Source organism: Colletes gigas, unplaced genomic scaffold (genome assembly GCF_013123115.1).
Source record: "Colletes gigas isolate AHSC1104 unplaced genomic scaffold, ASM1312311v1 Colletes_gigas_Sc00031, whole genome shotgun sequence".
Taxonomy (NCBI): domain Eukaryota; kingdom Metazoa; phylum Arthropoda; class Insecta; order Hymenoptera; family Colletidae; genus Colletes; species Colletes gigas.
In genome coordinates, this window is record NW_025106660.1 from 1,677,997 (window position 1) to 1,705,543 (window position 27,547).

Consider the following 27,547-nt stretch of genomic DNA (forward strand, 5'->3'; position numbering starts at 1 on the left):
GAACAAGTAGAGTTCTCTTGCGTTGGTACATGCCCAAGTTGTACGCCATTCGGACCTTCCCCATTTTATTATTAAAATTGGGTAATTTGTTGGAGACTGTGTCACCTCAAGCCAGCACCTCGGTGGTGTCAACGTCTGGCCAGCGTGTATTAAAATAAACATGAAAGATGATGAACTGCTATGAGGACGGTGACGAGTTAATATTATTCTTCTTAATTTCTTCATCATCGCGATATTTTATATCTGTTTTGTCACGATCCTGTGTACGAGAAGGGATGTAAGGCCATAACCGCGTATCTATGAATCAGCGTAACTCAAGGGCTCGTTTTATATGGGAAATGGCGAAAATGGCACGCGTCTCGCGTGCTAGCGTTCCCGTTCGCTCGAGTTTCGCATTTTTGCACGGAACCACGTGGCCTAGGAAGTGGTCGACGGTGTATCTCTTGGCCCCCCGAGAAATTTATGCGTCTGCGTCGCGGCACGATGAGCTTTCTGCGTGCTTTATGGGAACGATGACTAACACGCGAGTTATTTTCACCGTGGAAACGACGGGTTCGCCGAAGGAAATGGGACGGAGATGGGAATGTTTCGCGAAAGGGAGCCAGCGACTAGAATTGGGTGGTCGAATTGATAATTTACGATGGATCGTCACGTTACGATCGTATTTGTCGCGAACTCCTGTCTGCTGGTTCAATGTATGCGAGACTTGTGCAATGCCATACTTCGCTCAATCCATTCACTGCCAAGAACGTTCCAAACCTATTATATTCTAACAATTTTTTTGCAACTTTATAATAATCATCCCTCTTGAATCGCTAAAATAACCCATTCGACCGATAAACGCAAAAACTTATTCTATTTTTAGACTTGTGTAGTCTTAAAATCAACGAATTTTAATATCCTCTATTATCGTAACATATTTGTAGATATATAATCAACCAAACAAGCGCGCAATAGAATATCATTGACAAAGCAAATAAAGCCGCTAAATTTCATTCATGTTCGTTCAATTGCCGCGACTACGAACTGTCAACAGTGGAAGTAGTATAATTTGTAGGAGTATTCAAACCGATTGCGTGGCATTCGCGGAATTTGTCTAGCCCAATTTCGGTGAACATATAGAGTCGCATATTCGTCAGTGAATAAGAATACTTTTAGCGTATATAAGAACAGTTTCAGCGATTCTCTCTATTCCGGTTAAGCATCAACAACGCGTGCACGTTTGCTCCAATCCATATCTGAACAGCAATTTCTTTCTTTCTCTTTTAATTTGATGTTCACGTTCACGCTCACGCAATTAGTATAATTAATAACGTAGTAACGATCGAGAGTTTCGCGATCCTGTACGCTACGGACATCTGCCGAGACATTTTCGAACGGTTCCCTCCGCGTTCGCCACGACGACGTACGCCTCCGCGCCACGTCGATGGTTCCAACAGCTCGGTCGATAGTTCTACGGTCTCTTCCGTCGCATCCAGTGGTCCCTGTTTTAGCAAACAGTGAAAACGAAATAGTTGGTGCCGCGCCACGAGACCAACCGGTTATTTATACATCAGTTTCACAATTCATTATCTCGAACGTTAGGAAACCAGGGATAACTACGACTCTCTCGTAAGAATCTCGGCGGATTTCGACCCCTTGGAATCTTTCATCGTTAGAATTTGCTTCGGTGACTTTGCACAGTCGAAGCGGACCAGTTGCAGTTGCTATACGGGTCCGCGTGATTTGAATTTTCGCGCCGCCTCGTGCGCCAGCCGTGATGCGGTGCACGCTCCCCCAGATGGCGGCACCGTGACGGTGCAGACGCGACGCATCGTTCGCAGCTCGAGTCCGTGCGAGTGCGTTTTCTCAGCTTTTCCGTGTCACGGTGTCGCGAGCGCGTCTGTCGTCGACGCTCGCGGTGTCCGTCGGGTTTTATCTAATCGCTGGAAGAAAATTAAATTCCGCGAGTGTGCGAGCACCGGTCGCGAGTGATCGGTCGAGCGTGCGTGGCGTGCGCGAGAGATCGGAACGGTCGCCCGGGTCCGTGGAACGAGGAAGAGAGGCGACTATCCACGGTACGAGACAGAGACAGCGAGAACGATGGGGCGAGCGAGAGGGAGTCGGTGAGAGAGAGAGAGGAACGACAAACGGCAGGAGAGAGACGAGGCTAGAAGTGTGTCGGGGCACTTCGTCGAGGAAGGAGCAGGGAAATCTTCCTTTTCCTCTTCGTACGGCCTGGATCGAAGGGTCAGAGGGGTTGCGGGTGGGCGGGGTGCCCGAAAAGCGAGAAGACAGCCACGAGAAGGAAGAGGTAATTCGGCAACGCAGGGTGTACGAGCCGTGTGGCTCGCCGTGAGAGGAGTATCGTGTCGACGAACGATAGTGCGAGAAGGAGACAGTGCGGTGCCGTGTAAACATACATCCTATTGCCGTGAGTGCGTGCGCGAGTGGCAATCAACGACGACTTAACGTCGCCGTCGTCGTCGTCGTCGTCGTCGTAGATTTTGTTTGAGGCCTGTACTCGTCGGCGTGCGTCCACGTTCGAGGAACGGAAGAGGACCAAACGTGCGAGAAATCGGCCGAGCAACGGGTCTCAGGTGCCGTGCATCAATCATCGCGGCGTCCGGGCACGCGTATGAACCTTTATCACAAATGACAGTCCATCGGACGAGAGGCCAAGTCAGCCGCTGGCTGGATTCGTTTGTCTAGCGGGCAGAGCGGGTACGTGCGTATTTTATTCAAACGGTACAGTTTTAGTGGACTCTTCTATAAAAATGGCTCCTGACGTATCTTTTATGTGTATCATCCCACTCCCACTCGTTCGCTCCTCGACCCATTCTTAGACTTTAGCCTTACGGTACTCGTCATGCGGAAATCGTCATCGGACGTTGCATCGTCCCCCGTCCGACTTCCTTCGTTCGCCGTCTCTTTTCGCCAACCGGCGGCAAAGTGTGCCAGAATTTGGTTAACGTCGCGCGTGCGGCGAATAGGCATTTAACTATCGGCCGATACGTGATTCGTTTATAAACATTCGCGACCTACCCTGCACGATACAGCGCGCCAGCGTGCAACGCGATAAACGCGAACGATAAAAAGCCTCGCGAGTACGTAACCGTTCGGACACCCGTTACGTTTTAAGATACATCCTGCGTTCTCTCGTGAGACCGTTTCCGCCATATTTACTTCTTGTAGGAACCTGATGCGACCTTGAAACACGAGCGTTAGGCAAATAGGCGAACTTTCCAACGTCCGAGCGTTTCCTCGCTGAACGCGTCTTAAGATTTACGACGATTGACCCGAGTCGTTGCCCGTGCTTCAGGATACGCGAAGCGTTCCTTTCGATTCAGGTCACCGGAGGTTTCGCTCCTCTCGTAGCGGCGGTACCTCTTCGAATACATTGACGTATTCGTAATACCTGCTAGAAATATTCGTGAACATGGTATCGCTGTGAAACTATCAAATTGGCCAAAAACGTTGCTGCGTAGAATGCATTCTTTTACGAGGGGAAATCAATCGTCGGCTTATAACCTGTTTCCATCTTTTGGGCAGCTTCCTAGTGCCCCGTAAAATAACTGTTCAAGCGTTTAATAGCTTCTTAGGAATCGAGGTTTTGCCCATTCGGGGGAATATTGCAGAGATCGAAGCAGATGGTAATATATTTTTATTTCGACTCTTAACCGACACCCTAGGGTATTTTTACACCTCGGTGATTTTATGCTTATGCCCTACATAAAGTAAAAACTGTTGTGCAAGGAACTCGTTACTTTTTCATTTTTAATAGCGTAATTTTTCAGTCCAGTATTTAGCACGAATTTGCCGTGTAAAAACGAGGAAACGAAATACACGCCCGAACTATTTTTCCGAACCAGTAAAATATACCTCTTGAATAATGAATAGTTCTCGTTATTTGCAAGTCCGGTTCATTATCGTTCGAATAATTTACATTCCGTTTCGCGTTCTCGTAAATGTACAGCTTTTATTTATTTGAAATTTGCCCATCCAGACCCGGATACTATTCGACATGGAGGTATTCGAATTTCTATTTTAAGTGCTAGACGCTAAAGCGAATGCAGCTGAAATAGTACTTCGTTCATAGAAGGAAACTTAAAACGAAAATCCGAGTTTGTATAGAACTCGATGAATGGAATGTAAGCATTTCAGTTCTGTTTTATGTTTGACTCACAGACGATCAATTTGAAAAACTTGATCCAACGTAAAATTCACTAGCGTTGTTTAGAACGTGGGATCCATTTTGTTGACTTAAGTTTGCCAATGAAATGTTTCAGTATAGTTTATTCATAAAACTTGAAATGTTTAATGTCAGGAATGATTCCTGTATGTTGGCATACTGTGTAGTTAATTTCGAAGGAATGCGGTTTATGTCAATAGCCCTCTGGTGGTGTCTGCTAGAAAGTCAGAGGTTCTGGCCTTTCATGTATCGAATTAGACTAGTGTTTAACAAAATGCAAAGCTGTTTCCACTCTCGAAGACTACATACACCTAGATTTTTATTCCGAGTGAGAATTGTTCGTTAAAATTCACACAAAAATGTACCTTATATATTTCGTATCTTGTTCGTAAGACTAATTTCATTTCATTTTTATACCATTCCAGCCATTAACATATTTTATTTATTCCATTAGTATCATTATTAACGTTATGGTAAGTACATTGTGTTTTAGTTTTAGCAAACTATATATTTTAAATCTATTGATATTAGGAATATTGTAATTATTATTTTAAACGTGACTAGGCAAAAAAAGGCAAATAGATAAGATTACAAACAGATGCTCAAGTATGTCGTAATACAAAATTGATCGCATTCTGCTCGTCGATTGTTTGATAACATCGAAAATTACTGACTTGTACATTTAATGGAAGAAATAGGAATGAGAAAAGAACTTTCGTATTTCGTATTATTACTTAAAGTGACAATTATCAAGAAGCGTGTCGATAAAGTAAGTCATTCACGTTATGTAATTATAGCGTATTACAGATAGTTAAATCACTTTCAGATAAATAAAATATGATTCATTTATCCGCTGCTCGGCTAAACCTGTTCTATAGGGTAATTCTAGAAACTGGGACGATCTGTAATATAATTATTTATTCGCATTTTGCATCTACAGTGAAAACTCGATAAATGTCCTCAAGAGCTGTTCCATAAATGATACATTTTTATCCCCACCACTAGGGGGATCCCCCTTGAACCAGTGAGGCGAAGTGTAACCGGAGACGTAGCGGCTTTCTTTAAAAATCTTTATTGCCTTCGTCAACTTAGTTTAAATGTCCCTGTCAGTGTGACCACACTACTGTACAAGAAGAAAGTTTTTTATTTTTTACTTTTTTTTAATAAAAATTTTACTATCATGTGGGGAAGATTTTTCTAATTAAAATGAGACTAAACACGATATAAATCGGCCAATATTTGTTACCATAATATTGAATTAAATATTGTGTACTCGTATCTTCGCAAGGTCAGTGGATTGGTACATTTATCGAACAGTGGTAGCTAACGAAACCCCCTATTTCATAAGTGTTGCAGTTTTTGATCACTTACGAAACGGTGGAACTGTTCCGTTTGAAAATAGCTACCTCCCGTTCGATAAATGTAGCCAGCACCTCGATGCGTCGTTCTTTGATATTTCCGAACATAGAAAAGGGCAGCACAAGAAGGATAAATAAAGAGAGAAAGACTCGCAAGTACAATATTTAATTCAATATTATGCTACCAAATATTGACCGATTTATATCGTGTTTAGCCTCATTTTAATCAGAGAAATCTCCCCAACATGATAGTGAAATTTTTATTAACAAAAAGTAAAAAATAAAAAACTTTCTTCTGTGCAGTAGTGTGGTCACACTGACGCGGATATTTAAACTGGGGCGATAAATCCGAGTTTCAGTCCCTCTTTCTTCTTTAGCTACTGACTCTTTCTACGTTCGAAGCGTCGGCAAACTACAATCAAATTCGAAAGACGATTCTCCTATTCCGTAAGTGTTGCTGACCGGACCCGGAGTAGCGACATTTATCGAGTTTTCACTGTACATGTTTTGTTGTTTGAGAAACTCTTTTAAACCGCTGTTACAAATGACACCTACGCTGCTAGTTCTCGCTGTACCGAAAAACGCATGCGCGACGTCTTTCTTAAGTCCAATTAATAATGAATACGCCCGAGAGTAGCGCGGATCCGCTTGACCGGAAGTACGCGCAAGATTCGCGGATCAAAGTTGGGCATTTTATTACACAACAATTTATCGATAACGTTTGTTTTGTGGAAATTCTAATATTCATTTCACGAGTAACCAGTAAACGGTTATTTATCTTTTATTCATTCGATATTTTTATCTACGCGCCACTCGTATCATTTGAAAGGGAAAATCCAATAGTGTGTGTCAGGCATGACACAATTATTTCCGCTGAACGTATCGCTTCTTGTGTAAAATATCACTCGGGGGGGGAAAAAGGAGTAATAATAATACGACTTCATTGCAGCAGACCTGCGTGTATCACTAAATCAGAATCGAGCGAAAGCCATAAATACGCGTTTGGTGCAAAGTTATAAGAATTGCGCTCGTCAATACTTCCCGACGCGTCGCTTTAATGCTATCTTAACTTTTTTTTTATAGCACGTTCAATGTAACTTCTCTGTTCAGGAATACGTTTTTGATGGTCTCTGCCAATACTGATTTAATTTTGTATCGTTAATAACAAAAGTAAAAACTAGTCTAATATGCTGGCACGAAATATTCGTTCCTTATCTTATACGACCTTGAAGACCATGGTCGAACTTACCTTATCACATATTGTATAGTATACACAAAGCGAAGCATTTTATTGCACGTGTACACCAACGCTATGTATTTTAAAATTTTGTCTCGAATTTAATACTTCCTTACAGGTCTGCGAAATAAAAGTAAACGAGTGGCCCCTATGATCAAAATATCGAGGGGGGGTTAACGAACGAGGGATACCACTGAAATGTTAATGTCTTATTACGTCATGTTCGTTTACCGTGGCCAGAGAAAGGGGTCAAAGAGACGGAAGGAAAGGGAGGAGGAAAAGAGTGCGAGACGACTAAAAATGGCGTGGCACGGTACACCATCGTCTCACGGATACAGATTACAGACTCTCCGCTTCGATCGTCCTTCTTTCTCCCTCCTCCCTTCGCGTTCTCTCTCCGTCTGTGTCGCTCACGCCGGATATCGTGGAATGCACGCATGCACTTCGTCGCATTGCACCCGTTCAAGTTGTTCCGTCGCGTCATCAACGCATCGAGGAAACTATTCTAATCGTTTCGAATTATTCCCACCGCGGAGGATGTTGGAAGCATACGGTTGATAGTCGTTTTATCCTCCGCGGTTTCAGCGATTTCCGCGTGTGGGCACACCCTGTGGCGTCTTTCGCGTCGAAAACGCTCGAGGAATGTTGCTAACGGTACGCGATCTGCTACCTGTTACGCACCCGTGGTGGTGCGTTTACATTACGCATTACCATAGGTTATCGCCTCTTAAATCGAGAATTTCACGGTGAAACCCCGCGCGTACGCCAATACCCGTTCCTGCTTTTCACGCGATTATGACCTAGGGTAAAGTACCAGTCGCGTATAAACGTGAATAATATTTTTAAATCGTCTTTTACCATAGAATTTTTAAAGACTAAGGAACACTGTACACCATCGCGTAAAGTCGTGTTAAATTGGAGAATTTACCAAGGGCGAAACATTTCGTTTCGTCTTCAGTCGCTGTTTAGAGACACACCGGAGTGCTGTTTACGTGACTTCAGTCCTTGCGTTTTGTTTACAGTAAACACGGCACAGCGTTCGTTTATCTTGCGTGAAATTTTTAACCGATGACTGGCTGCACCGGCGAATCGTATACAAACGCGTTATCATCGCGATATGCAATCAATGATAAAGAGGAGAACCAAAGGAAGAGACTGCGTTCGTAGGCTGTTTGCGTCGATACCGTGCGTCAATGCGCACGCGAGGAGCTAATAATTAATTCACTCCTGTTGCATTACGAAGAAACGGGCAACGCATTATTCATTTCGTTTTATTTATTGCCGGCACGCCGCTCGAGACGTTGGCATTTTGCGCGTCGGGAGACATCGCCGTGGATGAAATTTACAGAAATATGATTTTAATTAGCAACGAGACGTCCGCGTACGCGCACCGTCTTCGACCTTTCCGTAATGTCAACGAGCGCCCCATCGGGTGAAACTCGTTCTACCCGAAGAAATTACGGGTTAATGAAATTTCTTTGAACGCCAGACGAATCGCCGTGAAAATCCGTCTACACCTGATTTCTCGCTAATCGAGATTCTGGCTAATCTGGGAGCCAATTTACCGTTCCGTCGCGAAATTCGATTCCCTCCCGCTTAACCCGTTAGCCGTCGAATTATCATTTCCCGCGAATTTGCTATTTATCCTGCTCGCTTTTAAAAATAATTCCCTCGCGAACAATGAATTTCATTTTTAATTACGGACGCGGTCTGTAAATAGGAGCCCGGTATCTGGTGGTATTTATAATTGTACACAAGTGGCAGGTGCGCACTCTGCTTTTTTTAGATTACGTTCGTAAAAACGGGTGGATGGAAGAATATGGGGTTAGATTCATGCGTTGGGTGTACAGGATGTTTCTAAAATAATTTTTAATTATTTCGGTCTGTTGATTCAGCCTCTTGACACGTTCCGGGCCGCGTGTACCACCGGTGGTACACGTTGAACTTGATCTTCAGGCCACGTGTACCGCCGGTGGTGCACTCAGGCATATTATTTAATGCGCTGAAAATATATGTTTATGACAAATTTAATTCTGTAAAAAAATATTTCTACTAAAAGATTGAGGCATTGTACAAAGCACATAAGTTTGTTTAATTGTTATATTTACAATAATTAATAGTTACATGTAATGGTTGATTTTGTTAAAGCAATAGATACATAAAAATGTTGTTTATAGCAAGAACTGCAACGTTGTCTAGATGTCCTTGTTTTGCCCTCTTGCTTTTTAATTTCATGTCGTTTTCTAGAGTTTGTCGCTATTTCAGAAGACGAGTTGTTGTTTTCATCCTCACAGTAACATAAATAATTAGCTAATCGTTTTCTAAATTCTACTAGTCTTTCTAGTTTTTTACTAGTCGAGATGTTTCGAACAGACTGATTTTTACAGTCGAACTGATCGCAACGCCACGTGTACCACAAGTGGTACACGCCGTGACAACTACTCTAAACAAGGTAACTGCTTATCGATGGAAATCACCTCTTTTAGGTGAAATTGATTATATACAATATATAAAATGTAGTGAAAGTTATTTAAAAGTATAAAAATATGAGTTATCGATATTCGTCACGATATTGAATTGCCACAAGAAAAATTGAATAGTGAAAGTTTGGTATAAACACTCAGAAAGAACGCTCACGAGATTTCTCGTGTTTCGAAGCTTGAACGCGAAAGATCGTTGGCGAGATTTCTCGAAAATTAATTTCGAACGAGAAAATTGCAGGCCATAGGATAAAGTTACTGAAAATAATACGCGGTCGTTCGAGCCGGGAGTGCATTAAAGTTGTAAAATAGAAAATTTAAGAAAATGTAAGGAGAGTGGTAGTCGGTAATATTAAGACGAACATTTTTCTCTCTTTTTTTCTTAGAAAGTTAGCTCCGATTAAAACGCGAGTTCTACTCTATTATGCAAGCACACCGTTTATTGGTAATGCGTTGTACGCGAAAACATTAAGGCAATTAAAAAGAAGAATCTTTTCTCTTTTCTTCACAAGACTTCATCTTTTATTTACGGTTCCGTAAAAAGAAATTTGTATTTTTCTTACAGCAATTAACTCGACGCATTCATCAATTTAATTGCAGTTTAATATTTTTATATAACTGTTTCTTGTTCCACGCTCGCCTCTTATGTTTCATATATTTTTAGATTACCGCGAAGGGGGCCAAACTTTTAAACCCGATGTTTGAAAACATTTTCTTTGAATTCCCCCTAAATAGGACACTGATACGCAGTCCTTGGAAGTGGGTCATCGCTGCAAAATATGCCCGCATCTTGTAACGAAGAATACAACCTACACATAGAAACTGCCATTTTCTACCTTTATCGAACGTCACGTACGTTGCTCGAGTGTTGCTTAAAAATTTCATTCGAATAATAGCGAAAGATACGAATCAACATAACACGTGTCACGCCAGTCAAACAGTTCCGTTCGTTACTCGAAATTCCCACCCAGACTTCCGGCAGTCTCCAAACGTTGCCTGGGAAGCGCGTCAAAGTTGTTTCGCGAATTTCAAAGCCAGGGGCCGTAAGCACCGTGTCCTTGCGGTGAAATTGACTACGAATTCTAATTGAATTACTTTGGATAATCCTGCGTGTGATTCCGCTGGCATGGCCGGATTAAAGCATCTCTGTTGCCACGTACCCAAATCCAATTTACTCCGCGTTCACGATTATCTGTTTTCGCTGCGTGTCAGCATGCTGTAACCGTAACCGATTCCCACAGCCTTTCGTCGCGCTCGAAAATTTATCGACGGCCAATAACTCCGCGTCGTCGAACGTTACGGGACCCGATATACGTCGCTGTTATATTTTCTTTTTTTTTTTCCTCTCCCGACGATTCTCGAGGGGTCAACACGCCCAGTATTACGATAAACCGGTGCCGTTTCGCGTCCGGAATGCGATCGTTCCGCGTACACACGCGGAGCACCACGCTTCCTCCGTCGTTACGCAACGATGGTGGCTCGTCGATAAAATATCTGCCACTTAACGACGCGTGTCGTTTCGGGCATGGCGTTCGCGAGAGGGCACCGTAAAGTTTTATCTTCGGTTGATAGGCGCTCGCGGCTCATTATTCCGGGCGCGTATGCAACGGAACCAGGTCAACGGGCGACCGACAAGTACGCGTCGTGTGCAGGTGGATGCTGTCGGGACAGAGAGGGGCCACGACGTAAATTGTTATCGGCAAAATGTCAAGTCCAATCAGTCGCGGCGAGATATTTGGACGAATCGACGCGTTCCAGCCTTTTTTTCTCTTCGCCTCCGTACGTTCCAGGGTTCGTTGCGAGCTTCTCGGCGTATCGTACCACAGACAGGCACAGGTAACCATCGATGCACGCGATAAAATTAATCAGGCACACGGTGATACCAGGTTCCCGTAAGATACCTCCAATATTTCAGAGCTTCGACCTAGGTAATTGCGAAGGAGGGATGCTACATTTACCATTACTGTCTATATTCCTAGGCAACCTCTTACTACGTACATCATCGCTGTACGTAAAATTGGAAATTGTGCACCGCATCTATTATAGGGTTATTAGATCTAGTAACAGGTTTTAGAAAATTACAAAAATACTTTCACAGAGACTTATCGATAGATTTTATTTTTTTATACGGAATTTAGGCGTCGTTGATCCTGGTATTGAATTATAATGTTTGGGGCAACGGTCGTAAAACGTTTACGAAAAAATTATTTTTGGTTACGGAGATCGATTACAATAATTTATGGTGAATACACATATCTGCGGAATCGTACCCACTTTCGAGATAAAAATTCGGGTAGATGTTGAAATTTTTGGGGGAAAAACAAATTTTTCAAATCGTTCTAAAAAAATTATTTCTAGGTTCTCGGGTTAAATACAACCATTTTTGGTGAATACACATACCCCCGAAATCCTACGCATTTTCGAGAAAAAAATTCAAAAGTGTAGACAAATTTTTCGGCGAAAAAAGAATTTCAAATCGTTTTGGAAAAATTATTTTCAGTCGCGGGGGTCAATTACAATCATTTTTGGTGAATAGACATACCCCCGAAATCCTACGCATTTTTGAGAAAAAAATTCAGAAATGTAGCCAAATTTTTCGGCGAAAAAAAATTTGAAATCGTTTTAGAAAAATTATTTTCAGTTGCGGGGGGCAATTACAATCATTTTTGGTGAATAGACATATCCCTGAAATCCTACGCATTTTCGAGAAAAAAAATTCAGAAATGTAGCCAAATTTTTCGGCGAAAAAAAATTTCATATCGTTTTGGAAAAATTATTTTCAGTTGCGGGGGTTAATTACAATCATTTTTGGTGAATAGACATACCCCCGAAATCCTGCGCGTTTTCGAGAAAAAAATTCAGTACGAGTGGAACTTTAAACGTTAATAACTTTTTAACAAAACCTCCATCAACAAATTGATATTCTAGATTTTCGTCTTGTTTTGGCCTCTAGAATCTCCCATTACAATTTTTCCTAGACTTTATTTTACATTAGTCGTTTCAGTTTTTTTGTATTGTTTTTATAGGATTTCCAACATGACCCATATATGGGTGACATGGCAGTCAATGTGTTAAATCCAGTAACAATTTTTAAAAATTACAAAAATACTCTCACAGAGACTCATCGATAGATTTTATTTTTCTATATGGAATTTAGGCGTCGTTGATCCTGGTACTGAATTATAATGTATGGGGCAACGGTCGTAAAACGTTTTTCCGTGTACCGTACATTTTAATCGGGACACTTGTCTGGCTGTAACTGCCAGGGTGGTAGAAATACACACCGTGACAGAGCAACCCGACCAAAAATAATGGTCGACTAACTTTGTAACCTAGACTGGCCTCGAGAGTAGACCGACTCCATCTCCGCTTTTCTTAGAACCGGTACTTTTGTCTGCCGCGCGCTCGATCGGTGTAGTTTTCCCTCACGCGTGCACGTGACTATTACCGTTTCGAGTGTAACGTTTGTCGATGGACAGTTAACCCTAAACAGACGAGAAGAGGGGACTCGCAGAGTTCGTCGGTCAGAATAATTTTCAAGTATTTCCCCTGTACCGGTAAATGCCGGAAGACGGAGAAAGAATGTAGGTGCAAGAGTCGATGGAACGAAATAAAAGGCGAAGCATTGACTTTCCAACGAGGGAAGCGGTACAAGCGTGCAACAGAAGAATAAAATGTAATTTGTCGAACGCAAAGCTGTCCTATGGTAACAACAAAACACGCCCATTACGTAAGAGGCATTCGAAGCAGAGCAACAGTAGATACATCAAGCTCTGATTAGATTAGAATAAATGATTAAAATAAGGTTCTTCCTATGTTACACAATATAAAAACCAGTATTATTTTTTAACGTGCAAACTTCAACTCGGTCTCGGTTAACTGGCTGCTAACGGATAGAAATGAAAATTTCATTCGTAGACCGCGGCTTCGCTCGCCTGAACGTCGGTTAAAAAATTCCTGTTTAATGGATTCTAATTTCCAAACGGAATTGAAACGGAAGCTAGTTTACGAGCGTATTAAAAATGTGAAATTTACCTCGCTCGTCGATTACAGGAAATTAGTCGTGTTTAATTAGGTCCAGAACGGTTTACGTCATTGTACGGGCGGATGAGTAAACAAGCTAGTTAAATCTCGAATCGATAGACGAATTTGCAGCTACGAGGGGGAAAAATAAATCCACTTGTTACACGCGTGTACGCGGTTCCGCGATTACGTAAGTACGGTAAGGATTACGGAACCGTATCGAAACGTTACGAAAGTTCGTACAATGGACGATGCGTACAGTGATCATCGGGAATCGGACCACGAAACTTTTGGCGTAAATTTTCGTTTACATCGTCGCGTTTAATTTTAAACGACTTCTCGCTCGAACGCCGGGGGTGGAGGGCGTCTTATTCACGCCTTTGTCCGTTCCTTTCATACTTCCGTGCACTTCAAAGAAATGTATTTTTACATCCGTTCCGTTAACACTGCCGGTACACGCGTACCGAATAGAGTCAGTGGACAAGGCTCGACTGTGTCGTCTGTGACGCGCGCGTACGTCGTCCTGACGCAAATGTGTCTCGTATCGTGGCTCGAAAAGAAACCGGAACTGTGACGCGAACCGGGCGCGTTCGAACGATAATCATCGTAATCGAAGTCCGAAATATATTTGTTTCATTCATGTGGCCAAATATTAACGCTAGAACTGCAGACGATCGACGTACGCATTCACCAGCGAGGGGGATAATTTGTTTTTCCAACAAAATGGTACAAAATTGACTTTTTTTTTTTATAAGCATTTGCTTGAAATTATAATTTTATGTATTCGTTACGTTCGAGCGTTCTGAATACCGAAACCGAACAAAGTGTTCAGCCGCGGAATATGAAATGCTAATGTATTCTGCATTCACTGACCAAGCACAATTACAAGACACCTGCGAGCATGCTGCATTCAAAAACTATCGGGACTTTCTCGTTTCGAAGAATGCGACGAAAGATTCCTGAGAAATTCTTTCGCGAGTAAATTACAAACGCCGATCCCAAGCGCAGGTCAACGACTTTTACTACGTCGAGTCTTTCGAAGCAGAGTTGGAACGTACAACGCAGCGCAAAAAGGCTTTGGCGATCAATGTTTATCGCTCACGAAAGCTCGAGAGCAAGATCTTAAGCGAGAAGTCGTTGAAAACCATCGACTTCGACGATGAACATCGTTTTTTCGTTCGTTAATTAGCTGTTAAAGAGATCGCTGAACAGGTCTGAGTATCCGTTGGCTCTCGTGGTTCGATTTTAAACGTTATTTCGCGAGCTAGACTCGTTTAAAAACGGATCTTTTTACGAAGTCAACGTGCACTTAAAGTTACCGCAGAGATGTTATCCGAGCAAATAACGATGACACATCCGCGAAACGCATCGTAACCGACGACGAGACACGGATCTGCGCGTACGAGAGAGAAACAGCTCATCGATCAAGAAAATGAGGCTTCGGAGGTGAGGCAAGACTAAAAGGAACACGACAAAGCCGATCAGAATTCAAAGTCATGCTTCGCCGTAATGCCTCGATTATCGTTGCATTGGGCATATCAAGAGTTTGTTCCAACTGTGTAAACAGTTAACAACGAATGTTATTCCAGTGTGTTACAAAATTTACGCGAATCGAGTCGTAGAAAACGATAAGAGTTACGAGAAATCGTAGATTCTGCGTCACGATGACCCTCGTTCGCGCTTCGATAATTGCAATTTTCCGACCCGACGACCTATGCGACTCTTTCTTGTTCCTGAAACTAAAAGAAGAAAGAAAAAACATTTCCACGAAATTAGTAGAACGTCTACTTTTAATAATTGCACTTTTGAGTCGAGTTTTTGAGCCCCCGGGGCAGGCCTGATCCACTATAACAATCGATCCTTCTCGTCGTGTCGCTATCTTTCTCCGGCGTCGAGTCTCACGGGAAATATGTATCTGGTTCGGAAAAGTTTACAGGTCAGTTATTTTTACGAGATCGTTGCAAGAACATAATTTTATGGAGTACGTATCTTCCATCTATCTCGCGATCGGCCGCTCTCACTGTACGCGTTCTGCACGGAACTTCCTTTAGAAACGGATCGCGTTCGTATCTCCTGTGTTGGTTTTATATTAAGATGCGTGTACTAACAAACGATGTATTCGCGTAATGGCGCTAGATAAAGACGACGACAATTTTTTGTTTAATCTAATCGTTTGTTATCTTCCGTCGTTTCGTTTGTTACTTCTGTTCCGAGGCACTTGAATATTCAGGGTCGTACGGTTCGCGTTTTCTTTACTTTACCACTTTGCAACAAACTGATAAATAGCGGCGACTATAGATCCGCATAGTTTAGTCTTAAAAATTATAGGAGTAGCGCGAATAAGATCTATGTAAATGTTTACGGCAATCCACGCGCTGTTTATTAGTCTTGCGAACGGATCAGAATGTATAAACTCTCCAAGTTTATAGTTCGAGTTCCGCGAAGAGAGCCTCTTATATTCCTGCGGTTACTCTGTTCCTTCGCTGTTAATTCGCCCTGTGTAGTTAACGATTTGCATGGATGACCCATTGTTGTACAAAATTATACAGTTTTGCGAATTATAATCAAACGTCTGCGAGTCGAGACGTTAAACGGAGGTGATTTATTTAAAACCGACGATTAGTCACGGTTTATTTTGCGTTATTTCTCGAATTATTAACAACACCGTTCGCGGAACGTGGCTCCGCGACGCGGATCGGAAGGAAATTTCGCCTGCTGGTTAGAGAACAGTCGATTTCTAATCTCAAATTGCAATCAGTACGTGACCACGTACCATCGACTCGTTCCAATCTACCGAAACCTTTTACCGATCCTGCGTCCGTCGATCGATGGATCCGTTTAATTATTAGCTCGTTCGTGCTAAAAATAATCGCGACCCTCTTTCAGCGTGCCGCACCGGAAAAGCTCTTCGAACGGGATCGATCGTACCCAAACGCCGCATTCGGTCTCCCGGAAGAAAGACCCGCAGTCCCAGCACCGGAAACGATACCAGTTTACCCTTATACGCGAACGCAGCGCCGCTCGTCAACAAGCGGCGGAAAAGTGAGAGTAACGCGACTACCTTGAGCCTGATTCCGCCGTCCGGTGGGCGTAGAAATTTATTTTCTATATATGGCGGACAATCGGTTCGTTATTGCTCGCACACCCGGTGTTCGCGCTCGCCCGCAGCACGTGTACGTTATTATTGCTATCACGGTTGCGAATTATTGCACCCGTAGTCGCCATCATCTCGCGATTCATCCAATAGACCCCGCGGGGTACAGGTCGCGCAAAAATGGCGGGAACGAGCATACCAAAAATTAAAATCATCGCTAATAAGGAGACAAAGAAGGACGAGGGATATTTTTCTAGAGGTCCCAAGGTCTACAACATGGTTTTTTTTTTTTAAGGGGGTGGGTGGTAAAAATTCAGTGATCTAGAAGGGTGTACCTTTTCGATATCGTCCACCTTTAAAGAGTTTTAATTAAAATTGGTACGCGCACAAAGGTATTCGATGTCGACTATAAAAATAGTGCCTGGAAAAGTAAAATTACTTGCCCTTACGGTCGCATAAAATTTAGCAACTAGCTTTACGGTGCTCGAAATAACTTTCCCCCCGAGGCCTTTAATCGGTCGTCGGCTGTGAATTTCACAGCCGGTTCGACGCGTGAAATGGCTCGAATTTCGCAACGTCAGTTTGCAATGGCAGTCCTTGCACTTTCCCGGACCGATGCGGCGCGTAGAGTCGGCCGTGTCAAGGCTATCGAAAAGATCCTTCCGCGAAACGGGGTCCCCCTCTTGGCTTTCCAATACGACGTGGGTTTCACCGTCGCGCGGAATCCGCCACTGATGCCCGGCTGTTTCCTCGTTTCAGGGACCCGAGATGCATCGGAGGGTGGGATACAGCAACTACGATGGCAAGATCGCCGGCCTCTACGACCTGGAGGAGACACTCGGCCGGGGTCACTTCGCCGTCGTGAAGCTGGCACGGCATGTTTTCACCGGCGAGAAGGTCGCTGTGAAGGTCATCGACAAGAGCAAACTCGACGAGGTCTCGAGAGCGCACCTCTTCCAGGAGGTGAGGGAGCACAGAGAAAAGCCTAGACGCGTTCTTTCGTTCGCCAGCGAGAGTCGGTTACACGCGACAGACGAGCTGACGGTGGCTCTTCGACGTATCCTCTCTTTTGTTCGTGTCCCCCCTCCGCGAATAAGAATGTTGAGGATAAAGGAGGTCGAGAAGGAAATCGAAACGTATGCTAATTCCTTCCTTCCGTTTGCTCGGGCAGTACCTCGACGTCAGTTTTACTCGCAAGTTTATTTACACGCACTTGGGTACAGCTGTTCGGAATATTAGAAAATTCAAAATTCATATTTTCTCGTTTCTACGTATTCTATGGGCAAAGGAAACAAAAAGTTCCGAAGGAACCGTACGTCAAGAACGAACCGTTCTCTCATAAAACGTGATTAAAGTTCGGCCAATTGGATCGCGCGGAGTTGGTCCTGGGACTTACGCGTTCCCCCATTTTGTCTCACGGGCTCTGTATAGTACGACGCGCTACCTCCGCTGCAACGCTTTACCCTTGGAAACCGCTCCATGGAAGCTGATTAATAAAAGCTTCGAAGAAACGAGTCTAGTTTCCAGCCGAGTAAATTTTTTACAATTTTTATTAGAAATTACGAATGGTACATTTTGACCACTTAAGTCGAATCCATAGAGAGGGAACTTTAATCTAAACTCTAGGTGGTACATACTTGCAATCCTCTATCGAATCGAATTTTTTATCTTCGTTAAAAAGATTTCGGTCACTGTTGCTGTACCGTGATCGATGTAATTTTGAAAGAGCCAACCACTTTAACCACTCGCTCCGGCAGCTTGAACGGCTTCCTACGTGCGTGATTTTCATCATTCCGCGACACACGGCGTTAAAACCTAATGACCGGATTGCGTAAGATCCGTTGCGACGCCATCGCGTAGGAAAGATCTACGAACGATCCGCTTCGAACTTGTAGATCTCGTTAAGGTCAACGAGATAATGGCGCGAGGGGTGTAGAAGAGGGAGAGAGGGGGGGGGGTGAGAGGGAAAGAGAGGAAAGGGTCGTTGACCAGTTCGCGCGGGCGACGCCGAACGTTGCTTGTACCTCGCGTCTTTGTTTCTCCTTCCAGGTGAGATGCATGAAGCTGGTGCAACATCCGAACGTGGTCAGGCTTTACGAGGTGATAGACACCCAGACGAAGCTCTACCTGATCCTGGAGCTCGGCGATGGTGGTGATCTCTACGATTACATTATGCGACACGACAGCGGCCTCAGCGAGGAGGTACAATCCCATTGCAATAACTCCCCGACCTGAGCAAAGTACAGACGACGTGAAATCGTCTTTTTTATCTCTAGCAAATTCGTTATCTGGAATTATTCGGCGCCCCGAGATCCCTTGATCGCGTTCACAGATTATATTGTCTATACAAGACTTTCCGTGTATCGTAATTTACGAAATCGAGGCACGATGATCTGTGTTGTATTGACCCCTTCCTGTACTTTAACGAGTCCGACTCGCGATGAAGATTTTAGTCCAAAGGTAAACACCACGAGCCAGTCAGTACGCCACAAGAGTTGCTCACGATTCTTATAGTCTCTGTTACAAAGCAATTTAGCATCAGCCTGGTCTGTTTACCGCGCGTTGACGCCTACCGTTTGCGCCCGGATTTCAACGAGCTAAATGGCACGGGAAGGGGTTAATGCGAGACGATACATCATACGCAGTGACGCAATGATAGAGCGTTTTTGATCGATAAGAACATTTGTACGCATTGCGCTATTTTATAACGTAAGAAAAACCGGGCAGCTCCATCAATTCGTTCGGTTGTCCCGAACTCTTACCCCTTTGTCCGAGATTGATGAAACCTATAAGCAAACCCATTCGCCAGGGAGGGTCACTGATACGCTTTTAATCAACCGCAGGTGGCCAGAACGTACTTCCGGCAAATAGTCAGGGCCATATCGTATTGCCATCGATTACACGTGGTGCACAGGGACCTGAAACCCGAGAACGTGGTGTTCTTCGAGAAAGTCGGCACCGTTAAGCTCACCGACTTCGGGTTCAGCAATAGGTTCTGTCCCGGCCAAAAGCTCGAAACTTCCTGCGGATCTCTGGCGTACTCGGCGCCGGAAATTCTGCTCGGCGATAGCTACGACGCTCCTGCTGTCGGTGAGTATTTCGAACGTCGGACCAGCAAGATCCGTTTTAGCCTAACCGCGCAGTGAAAACATCTAAAAGATAAACAGTGAAGTTTGCACGATGTTAACTCCACGCGCCATAGTTTAGACGCCTGATAAAAGGGTCTGCGTCTGGGTTTTCAGATGTTTGGTCCCTGGGTGTAATTTTGTACATGTTGGTATGCGGCCAAGCGCCCTTCCAAGAGGCAAACGATAGCGAGACCCTAACGATGATCATGGACTGCAAGTACTCGATACCGCCTCACGTTTCGGACGGCTGCAAACGTCTGATCGCGAAGATGCTCGTCAGGGAACCAGATCGCAGAGCGACGCTCGAGGAAATAGCGGCTGACTCTTGGCTGGCGATCGGAACAGACTCCGATCCCGTGGAAGCGTTGCCCCTCGTGTCCAGGCAACAAGTCTCCGACGATCACCATAATCATATAATCACTAAAATGGTTAATGGTAACATCGCCACCAAAGAAGAAATACTGGAGTAAGTAGATCCGACGAAGATGAACGAGATTCTTACAGGTTTCGTAAGTTAGAACCGCACGAAGCGTAGCGTCCTTGGATACTTGTGGAACTTTGAGATCCTAGAGACTCCTTTACAGAATCAAGGGTCAGAAATAGTTTTTTTTTTCGTCTTCTGGGTTGGACTTAGATACAGAGCACATGGGCGATTAGTGATATGTTGTAGCTATCGGAAACTTTGTTCCTTAAGAATCACAGAGTGGACGGGGCAGGAATGTCTTTTGATAGAAGGATAGTGTGAAGGGAGAGCGCATATCCAGAATCTGACGAGGTCTCTGAGATTATCGTGACGTTCTTGTAGCCAGTAGTGTTGAATGCTTGATAGTTTCGTCAGTGTTACTAGCCTCGAATCTCTGATAAAGTTTAGTTTGTTTTTTAAGCGTGAACGTTAGAGAACCGCCACTGAGGGGACGCTTCTTGCGTCTCGTTACTGTTCCGATTACTATGCCCCGCATTACTCGGTGATCGTTGATTTGTAATGTGTTCGTTCAATTTGCTCGTAGCGCCCTCGACAGAAATGACTACAATCACATAACGGCAACGTATTTCTTGCTAGCCGAAAGGAAATTGCGGGCTCATCGTCAAGAGCAGATGCAGACGACTCGTCCCGAGATCCTTGCTGTCACAGCAAGGTTCGTTACGACCTCGATAACTTTTACAGAGTCGGTAAACGGACGTACGCATGACCTTTTGTTAATTTTAGCCGGCCAGACGACCCCACAGCGAAGCTGCGTGCCGACCAAAACTTATTGAGCGCAGTCAACCAGTCGTTGTTGAGCGTCCCGCGAACGCCGGGTGAGGTGCCACAAGTAGGTATCCACTATTTTGCGAAAAATACTCTGCCAGTGGGGTAAAAATCATTGCTCTGTTCGCAGAACATCCGGACGCGGAAATGCAGCATCGTCCAGGAGGAAGAGGACGAGGACGACGTGTCATCGTGTTCGGGTCGAGACGAGCACGGCAGCAATTCCGCGTTGAACTCGTTGAATCGACGCGGTTCTAGGTCCGAGGGTAAGCTCTCGCACATCCTGCAAGACAGGTTGGCGCAACTGCCGGAGAAACCGATTCTGAAGCCCCTGCAACCCCAACGGAGCACGCAGAAGGACAGCAATATCGTGCCTGTAATCACCGACGTGGAGGAAAGACTGAAGTCTAGTCCGAACAGTGGAAACGTTAATGATTCCTCGGCGTTCGTTCTTCAGAATGCACCGAGCAGGCCGCAGACGGGCAATCTGCTCGCGGAGAAGGTGCCTGCAGCGACCAAGTTCGATTTCACGTGCCAGGAGAACCTGAAGAATCGTCTGGGGGATACGTCGCAGGGTGGTGGTTGGGCCAGGAAGCAGACCTCCACGGAGAACAGGCCAAAGTCGGTAACGGAGTGCTTGAAGGCGGTGGGTCCTGTGCCGGCCAACAAGTGGAGAATGGGAACGCAGCATCGATCCGTCGCCGCGTCTTTAGACTCTGCTTTAACGTCGACCGCGTTAAAACCCTCTGACGTTAGCGCGCCGACGACCACCATCTTGACCGAGTCGTCCACGGTGTCGATTCCGCTTCATCCGGTGGGCGCGTTGGGCGACAATCAGTTGTCGTTGACGCCCAAGTACAAAACCATGCCGTCGCCCGGGAGTACCGGCTCGGCGTCGTCGCCTCAGTTAACGTTGAACGAGATCCTGGAGGACGGGGACGCGATGCCGGTGCCCACCGCAGAGTCCGGGAACTCCAAGTGTCGCGTGGTCAGGCGGATAGCGTACGAGCAGCGGAGAAGCAAGTTCCACAAGACGCGCACTACCTCTTGCTCGAGCTCTGACGCCAGTGACGACGACAGCGAGAGCAGAAAGAAGAGGGCGCACAAGCTGGGCGCCTCCACGGGGAAACCGTTGCCCTCCAGGCGCGACAGCCACGACGACTCCAGCGATTCTCAGGATCCAGGAGGTAGCGGCGGGGGCGGAGGTGGCGTGGGCAACGGGGAACACACGACGGAGACCCCGTCGAACGAGACGATTCAAAACGACAGCGGAAACAGCACCAGTACGACAACCACGACCACCACGACGACGGGCGGGAGGCACCGATGCGCCGAAAATCAGGTTATATTCGGCAGGAGGCATCGCGCTGGCCGAAGAAGAGCGGGCGAGACGCGACTACGGGAGAGCCAGTCGTTGAATCGCATCACCGAGGTCCAGGAGGCCGAGGGACCCTCGTCGTTGCACAACCACTGCCACGTGTCGCGGAACTCGGCGGTCCTCGGGGTGCAGAGCATGTCCTCGTCGTCCTCGTCGGTGTCGCAGAGCAGCACCGGCTCGCACGGCGTGGCCCCGCCGTCGTCTCAAGCGACCACCACGGTCCAGAAGGCGAAAGGTTTCGGCGCGAGGTTCCTGCAGAGCTGGTCGCTCAGCTCCGGCAAGTCCTCGTCCGTGTCGCAGTCCGCGAACAGGCAGAACAACTGCAACCCCAACGGGAAATGCAACAAGCAGGATAAGCAGCGGGACGCGTGTCAGAGAATCGAGATCTGCCGCGACGACCAACGCAAAGATCTGAACGGTAGCTCGGTCAACCAGACACCGTCCAACGACAAGGAGAACAGAAACGGTTCGATGAACCGAAACGACTGCAAGAACAGGAAGTTACGGCTGCTGAGCCGTTACTTCGCCGTGCACAAAAAGCTATGCGTCCCGTTGCCGGGCCTGTTCGGCAAAGGGCGTCTTTACAAGGCTCGATCCTGCAGCAGCATCACCCGCGATCGCGTCAGCCCGCCGTCCCCCAAGTCGATGCTCTTCTGCACGGCCGCTGACGACAAATGGCGGGATCGTGGTCAATGGTGCGACGCGAAGCAACATCGCGGCAGCGACGGCGACATCAATCAGAACCTGGGTCTGTCGCACCTGGTGCAGGAGACCGTCGTAGGTAAGGGCTGCACCGCGTTGCCCACCGTCTGCCACATTCACCTGGGCGATGCCTCCACGTGTTGCAACCTCTGTTGATGAACCGAGCTGACCGATATGCAAACGATGAAAGATATATATACACGTATATATACGCACCGTGCATTGGTCGCGTTCCGACCGTCTGCCGACGAGCGTTCCTTTTCCCGCGATGGCTAACGATTACCGGCGACTCGAGGAGGACAACGGCGCAGAGAGACACGCGGTTACCACGAAGTGCAATCTATTTTCTAATAACACCGCGACGGGCAAACGTTCCCGGATCTTACGAGAATCACGATTGCGTGGTAATCGTTAACCGCGACCTCAGTGATCGCGCGACAATACGTCGATGGTCATATGTATTCAACCGATTCATGCCCCCCCCTCCCAACCCAAACCCAACCCCAAACCCACCCCCGCATCCTCCCGTGCGCCTTGAATGATGCGTGCCGACGAGCACAAGGGTCGAGTCAAGAGGGAGAGCGTATCGATCGATCGGTCGCTCTGCGGGATGTGTATCTAGTCCGTGTGAACAAACCTATATTGAATATTGCAGAGTTTATTATTATTATTAATATTATTATTATTGTCATTATTTTAAACGTACGACGCGTAGACATCGATCGCGGAGTCGCAACGCAACCGAGTCATCCGGCGTTCGCGGAGTCGCAACGCAACCGAGTCATCCGGCGTTCGCGGACATTGAAGTATCTCGCAACCTTGGACGGTCTTCCTCTCGTTGTCCCCCCTTATTTATCTATTTGCCGTCGTCTAACTAGATTGCGATCAACGTACTATTTTCCTACGTAGCGACGCCCCCGTTGAGTGTTCGTGGCGATTCCAAACGAAACACGAGCGACATCGAATTTATATAAACGCCGATTAGTTAAGCGCACGTATATATCGTCTCGATGGGAAGAAACGGCAGTGGTGCTACACGCGAATAACCGCCACCCGTAGAGAAACGTCGACTCTTCCGGGAGAAGGTCGCGCAACTTTGAAACGTGCTTCGGAGATCACGACGATCTGGACAGTCTGCAGACCTACGTGGTCCCGGCGAACAGTGGTCTCGGAAGGAGGTCGAGGAACACCGGAAACAGTGCAGACTACCGATGGAATCTACGAGCGGGAGACAGGAAGTGGCTAGTAAACTCCTGCATTTCTTTTCTCGAGGATCACCATTGGCAGCGAGCGTCCGCGCGCTTGCCGGCTGAGCGCGCGATCCTCGAACGGGCAGCTCGTCATCGTCATCGTCGTTGCACGCGCGAATCACGCGACTCCATTGGAGAACGCGACAAGGTCGTAACCTGGACACGTTCCGCGACGTTGAGAACGCTATTATATCCATGACAAATCTCAGCCGTCGGCGTCTCGAACAGGATGCATCGTGGAGGTTCCAGAATCCCCGGGACTCGTCTGCCACGATCCCCCCTCCCCCTCTCCCCCTCCCGGGAAATTGAATGCAGGTCATTCAGAACTCTCGCTGAAAATCCAACGGATGCGCGTGCTCGCGTTTTGCAAACCCGTTTTTTCACCCTACTTTTTATATGGATATTACGTGACGGATTGGTGCAGGATTTGAAGGTCGAAACCTTGGCCGATCGCTTGTCTGTTGGTGGGCGAAGCTGTCGAGGGGACCACACGTCGTGTTGCGCGTCGATTTAGCGTGGTGAAACGAGTGGTATCGTTTAGGTTTATAGCGTAGCTGGAGGGTGTCATCTAATACTGTAAAACAAGACTATGGAGCAAGGACTAAGTGCTATTTGTGTTCCATTTGATCATTTGCTCGGATACTTTGTAGTTTAGAGGATTCGTTAGAGCCTACTTTATTTTCGTAGAGTATTTCTCGTTGCGTCGAAACGTTTCGATCGGTTGACGTTAATTTTTATTTCACGATCCAGTTTCTACCCTTTCTGTCTCGAATTAATTATTTTAAGGAAACTATTCTACGTAAAAATACTAGTGCAATAAGAGTACGAACATATAAATTTATTAAAAAGTACAAAATATTATACGATGCTACATAGCATTATTAAGGGTATTTTATGAAAAATATAAGGAGTTCAGAATTAAAAATAAAAATATAGATATTGTGTTTTTTTTTTTATTTCTAGTACGGATTGAAATTAAAAATAAAATAAGATATGTACTTCCACGTTTCTAATATACGCACGCACCGATGCAAGGCAATTAATATCGCTGCCATCTTGTTTTCAACTGTTGTGCGGTATAACAATTTGCACATTATATATTAACTACCAATGCTATGAGCAGAAACAACTTAACTTGCCAAACGTCGCTATTTATCGTATCTTCAAATGTTAATTATGCCAAATGGAATCATTGGGGTGTATATATGAAATTATGAGGCTTAAAGTAGAATGTGAAGTCATTGGGACAGAAGGAGTTGAGCAATAAAGATAATAATTCGATACTGACTTGTCAAGTATTTATGACATTAATCGAGTATTTATGCGTTTTCTTTTCAAACGATTAAAAAGAAGAGATTAGTTTAAATGCCAAACAAATGGTTGTGTAATATTATTTCTTATATATTTTCAGACAAAGTGCGTGCGTTTCTTTCATAAATTGTTTAAATTTACCACGCGTGTAAATCATGTTTTACATATCCTTCGGTTGACAGGAACTATGTACTCTGTAAACAATACTTAACTCGAGCCCCATTGACCTGTAATATATGTATAACAGGATTCTTCGAGGCTGGTTTTTTGTCTTGTACTGCAATTATTAGCCAACGTATCTTTATGTTAAACTTGCTTTATGGTACAAAAATCTGTATCATTATTTCACTCGAAGGAATATCGATAATATAAGTATTTGACGAACCAGTGGGGAATTAAAATCTATATTGTTTAGTATTTAATACACTGTTTGAGTGTCCGAGTAAATGGTCCAACGGGGATGGAATAATTTTCGGTTCTCTATCTGCAAGTCACGATTAAATCGATGCGTAATTGTGTGGTCTCGTAACTATTGTTGTTCGATTTCGACTGACGACGTACAAGAAAACGGTTAATATTGACTTTATGAAAAGCGAATACTATGGTGCGCTTTAGAATTTCTATTTTATTCGTATCTTAAAGAGTATGGTCTGACGTTTCGAAACGAAAAAGGATTTATCGTACGGAATCGGCGATCGGGCTGGCGGCAATAATTAAAAGAAAGCGCTTCGACCTTCAATTTTTGACTGTTCCCTCCACGAAGCCGATATTTCATATCCCTCGAGTAGCCCCGAGAACGTTTGTATGTACCTAACACGCCGAGTGTACAAATCAATGCGTAAATTGTATGTACCGAGCCACGCGGTTTATAGCGTAATACAACAATTTATTTATTATACATCCCAGAATGACGATCTTTTTCAATCGTCACCGCGGACGATCCTCGAATTGCCCCTAATTTCTCTTTCGTTTCCCTTCTGTTATCGTCGGGGGACGAATTGCGTTGGTTTCCGCGACAAAGACTGAGCAAATTGTACAATAAACTCCGATCGCTTGGATGCCTTGCGTCGCACGATGACGATGACTTGACGAGACCAAAAAAAAAACATTGCACACGAACGACAACTGCTACAAGCCGCGCCGTTGAGAAATAAAAAAAAATCGCCTCGTCTCGGTTGAACCGTCGATTCGAAGAGTAAAACGATGTGGATCGCGACCAAGGTGCAAACGGGCATTAACACTTCCGTTCGATAGAAATTTACGGAGAGAGAGAGTGAGAGAGAGCCACAAGCCATGACGCCGCGAATCTCGCTATTTAGCTAAAAGCTGCACGGAACCAGCGACCGTGGTTCGTTGTCGGGCATTAAAGTATCGCAAGTAGAAAGAAAGATTCCATTCAGGACTGATCTTTCCTTCTCTGACTCTATACACGGTCGCGAAGACAACACTTTCCTGTCGGCGGTTCCGAGATCACACGAGGCCCGTGTTCACCACTGTTTTCTTATACGATTAGAAGTACCATTTCGGCAGGGAAGATAATTTCGAACACTTTGAATGTACCGCCAGCAGCTGCAGACCCAAACCTCTAGCGTTTGCATCCGTTACGATCCTGCAAACCGGGACCCCCATCGTTGATCCCGGCGGGACAAACTATCTACGATAAATAAGAGATATTTTTCGTGTTGTAAATCGAATCCATTAGGGGCCGATCTCGTTCGTCCCCCCCCCCACCCGCGTGTGGACGTCGTAATTAAACGAAGATCGAGTTAAAGGATCGCAATTGCGCCTATCGTACCCTCAGAACTGCTTCGCGAAGTGAAGCGCTGTTTTACGCTAACTCATGTTCGCTAGTCCCGTTGATGTTGTCGCGACGACAACGCCCACACACGCATAGTACAATGTCCCGCGGTAATTTTTGTAAGCGAATCTTTTTTCCACCGAACCGACAAGCTGTTGTACACACATCCATCGAGCGCCCCCAAACCTGCCACCTGCCTCCCCCGATCCCCCCAATGTCTCTCGGTCTTAAAGTGAAAAGGGGAAAAAATACATTACACACATACGTATGTACGACAAGTGTCCGCTTTAGATTTCGTAAATGTCGACCCAACTTAACTGCCAGCTGAGTGTAACGAAAGATCCACCTGCGTGCACCGGCCCCGCGTG

The 27,547-nt window shown here is 45.4% G+C and overlaps 1 protein-coding gene across 1 annotated transcript; it reads left to right on the top strand.

Annotated features, from left to right (window-relative positions):
- Positions 1 to 1,823: 1,823 nt before the first annotated feature.
- LOC122401972 (serine/threonine-protein kinase par-1) lies at positions 1,824 to 27,421 on the top strand. Its single transcript, XM_043404444.1, has 8 exons — positions 1,824 to 2,703; positions 17,123 to 17,326; positions 18,413 to 18,565; positions 19,207 to 19,453; positions 19,606 to 19,957; positions 20,499 to 20,627; positions 20,699 to 20,804; positions 20,871 to 27,421. The coding sequence occupies exons 2-8, from the start codon at positions 17,132 to 17,134 to the stop codon at positions 22,974 to 22,976; spliced, it is 3,288 nt and encodes a 1,095-aa protein (XP_043260379.1). The 5' UTR covers positions 1,824 to 2,703; positions 17,123 to 17,131; the 3' UTR covers positions 22,977 to 27,421.
- Positions 27,422 to 27,547: the final 126 nt, after the last annotated feature.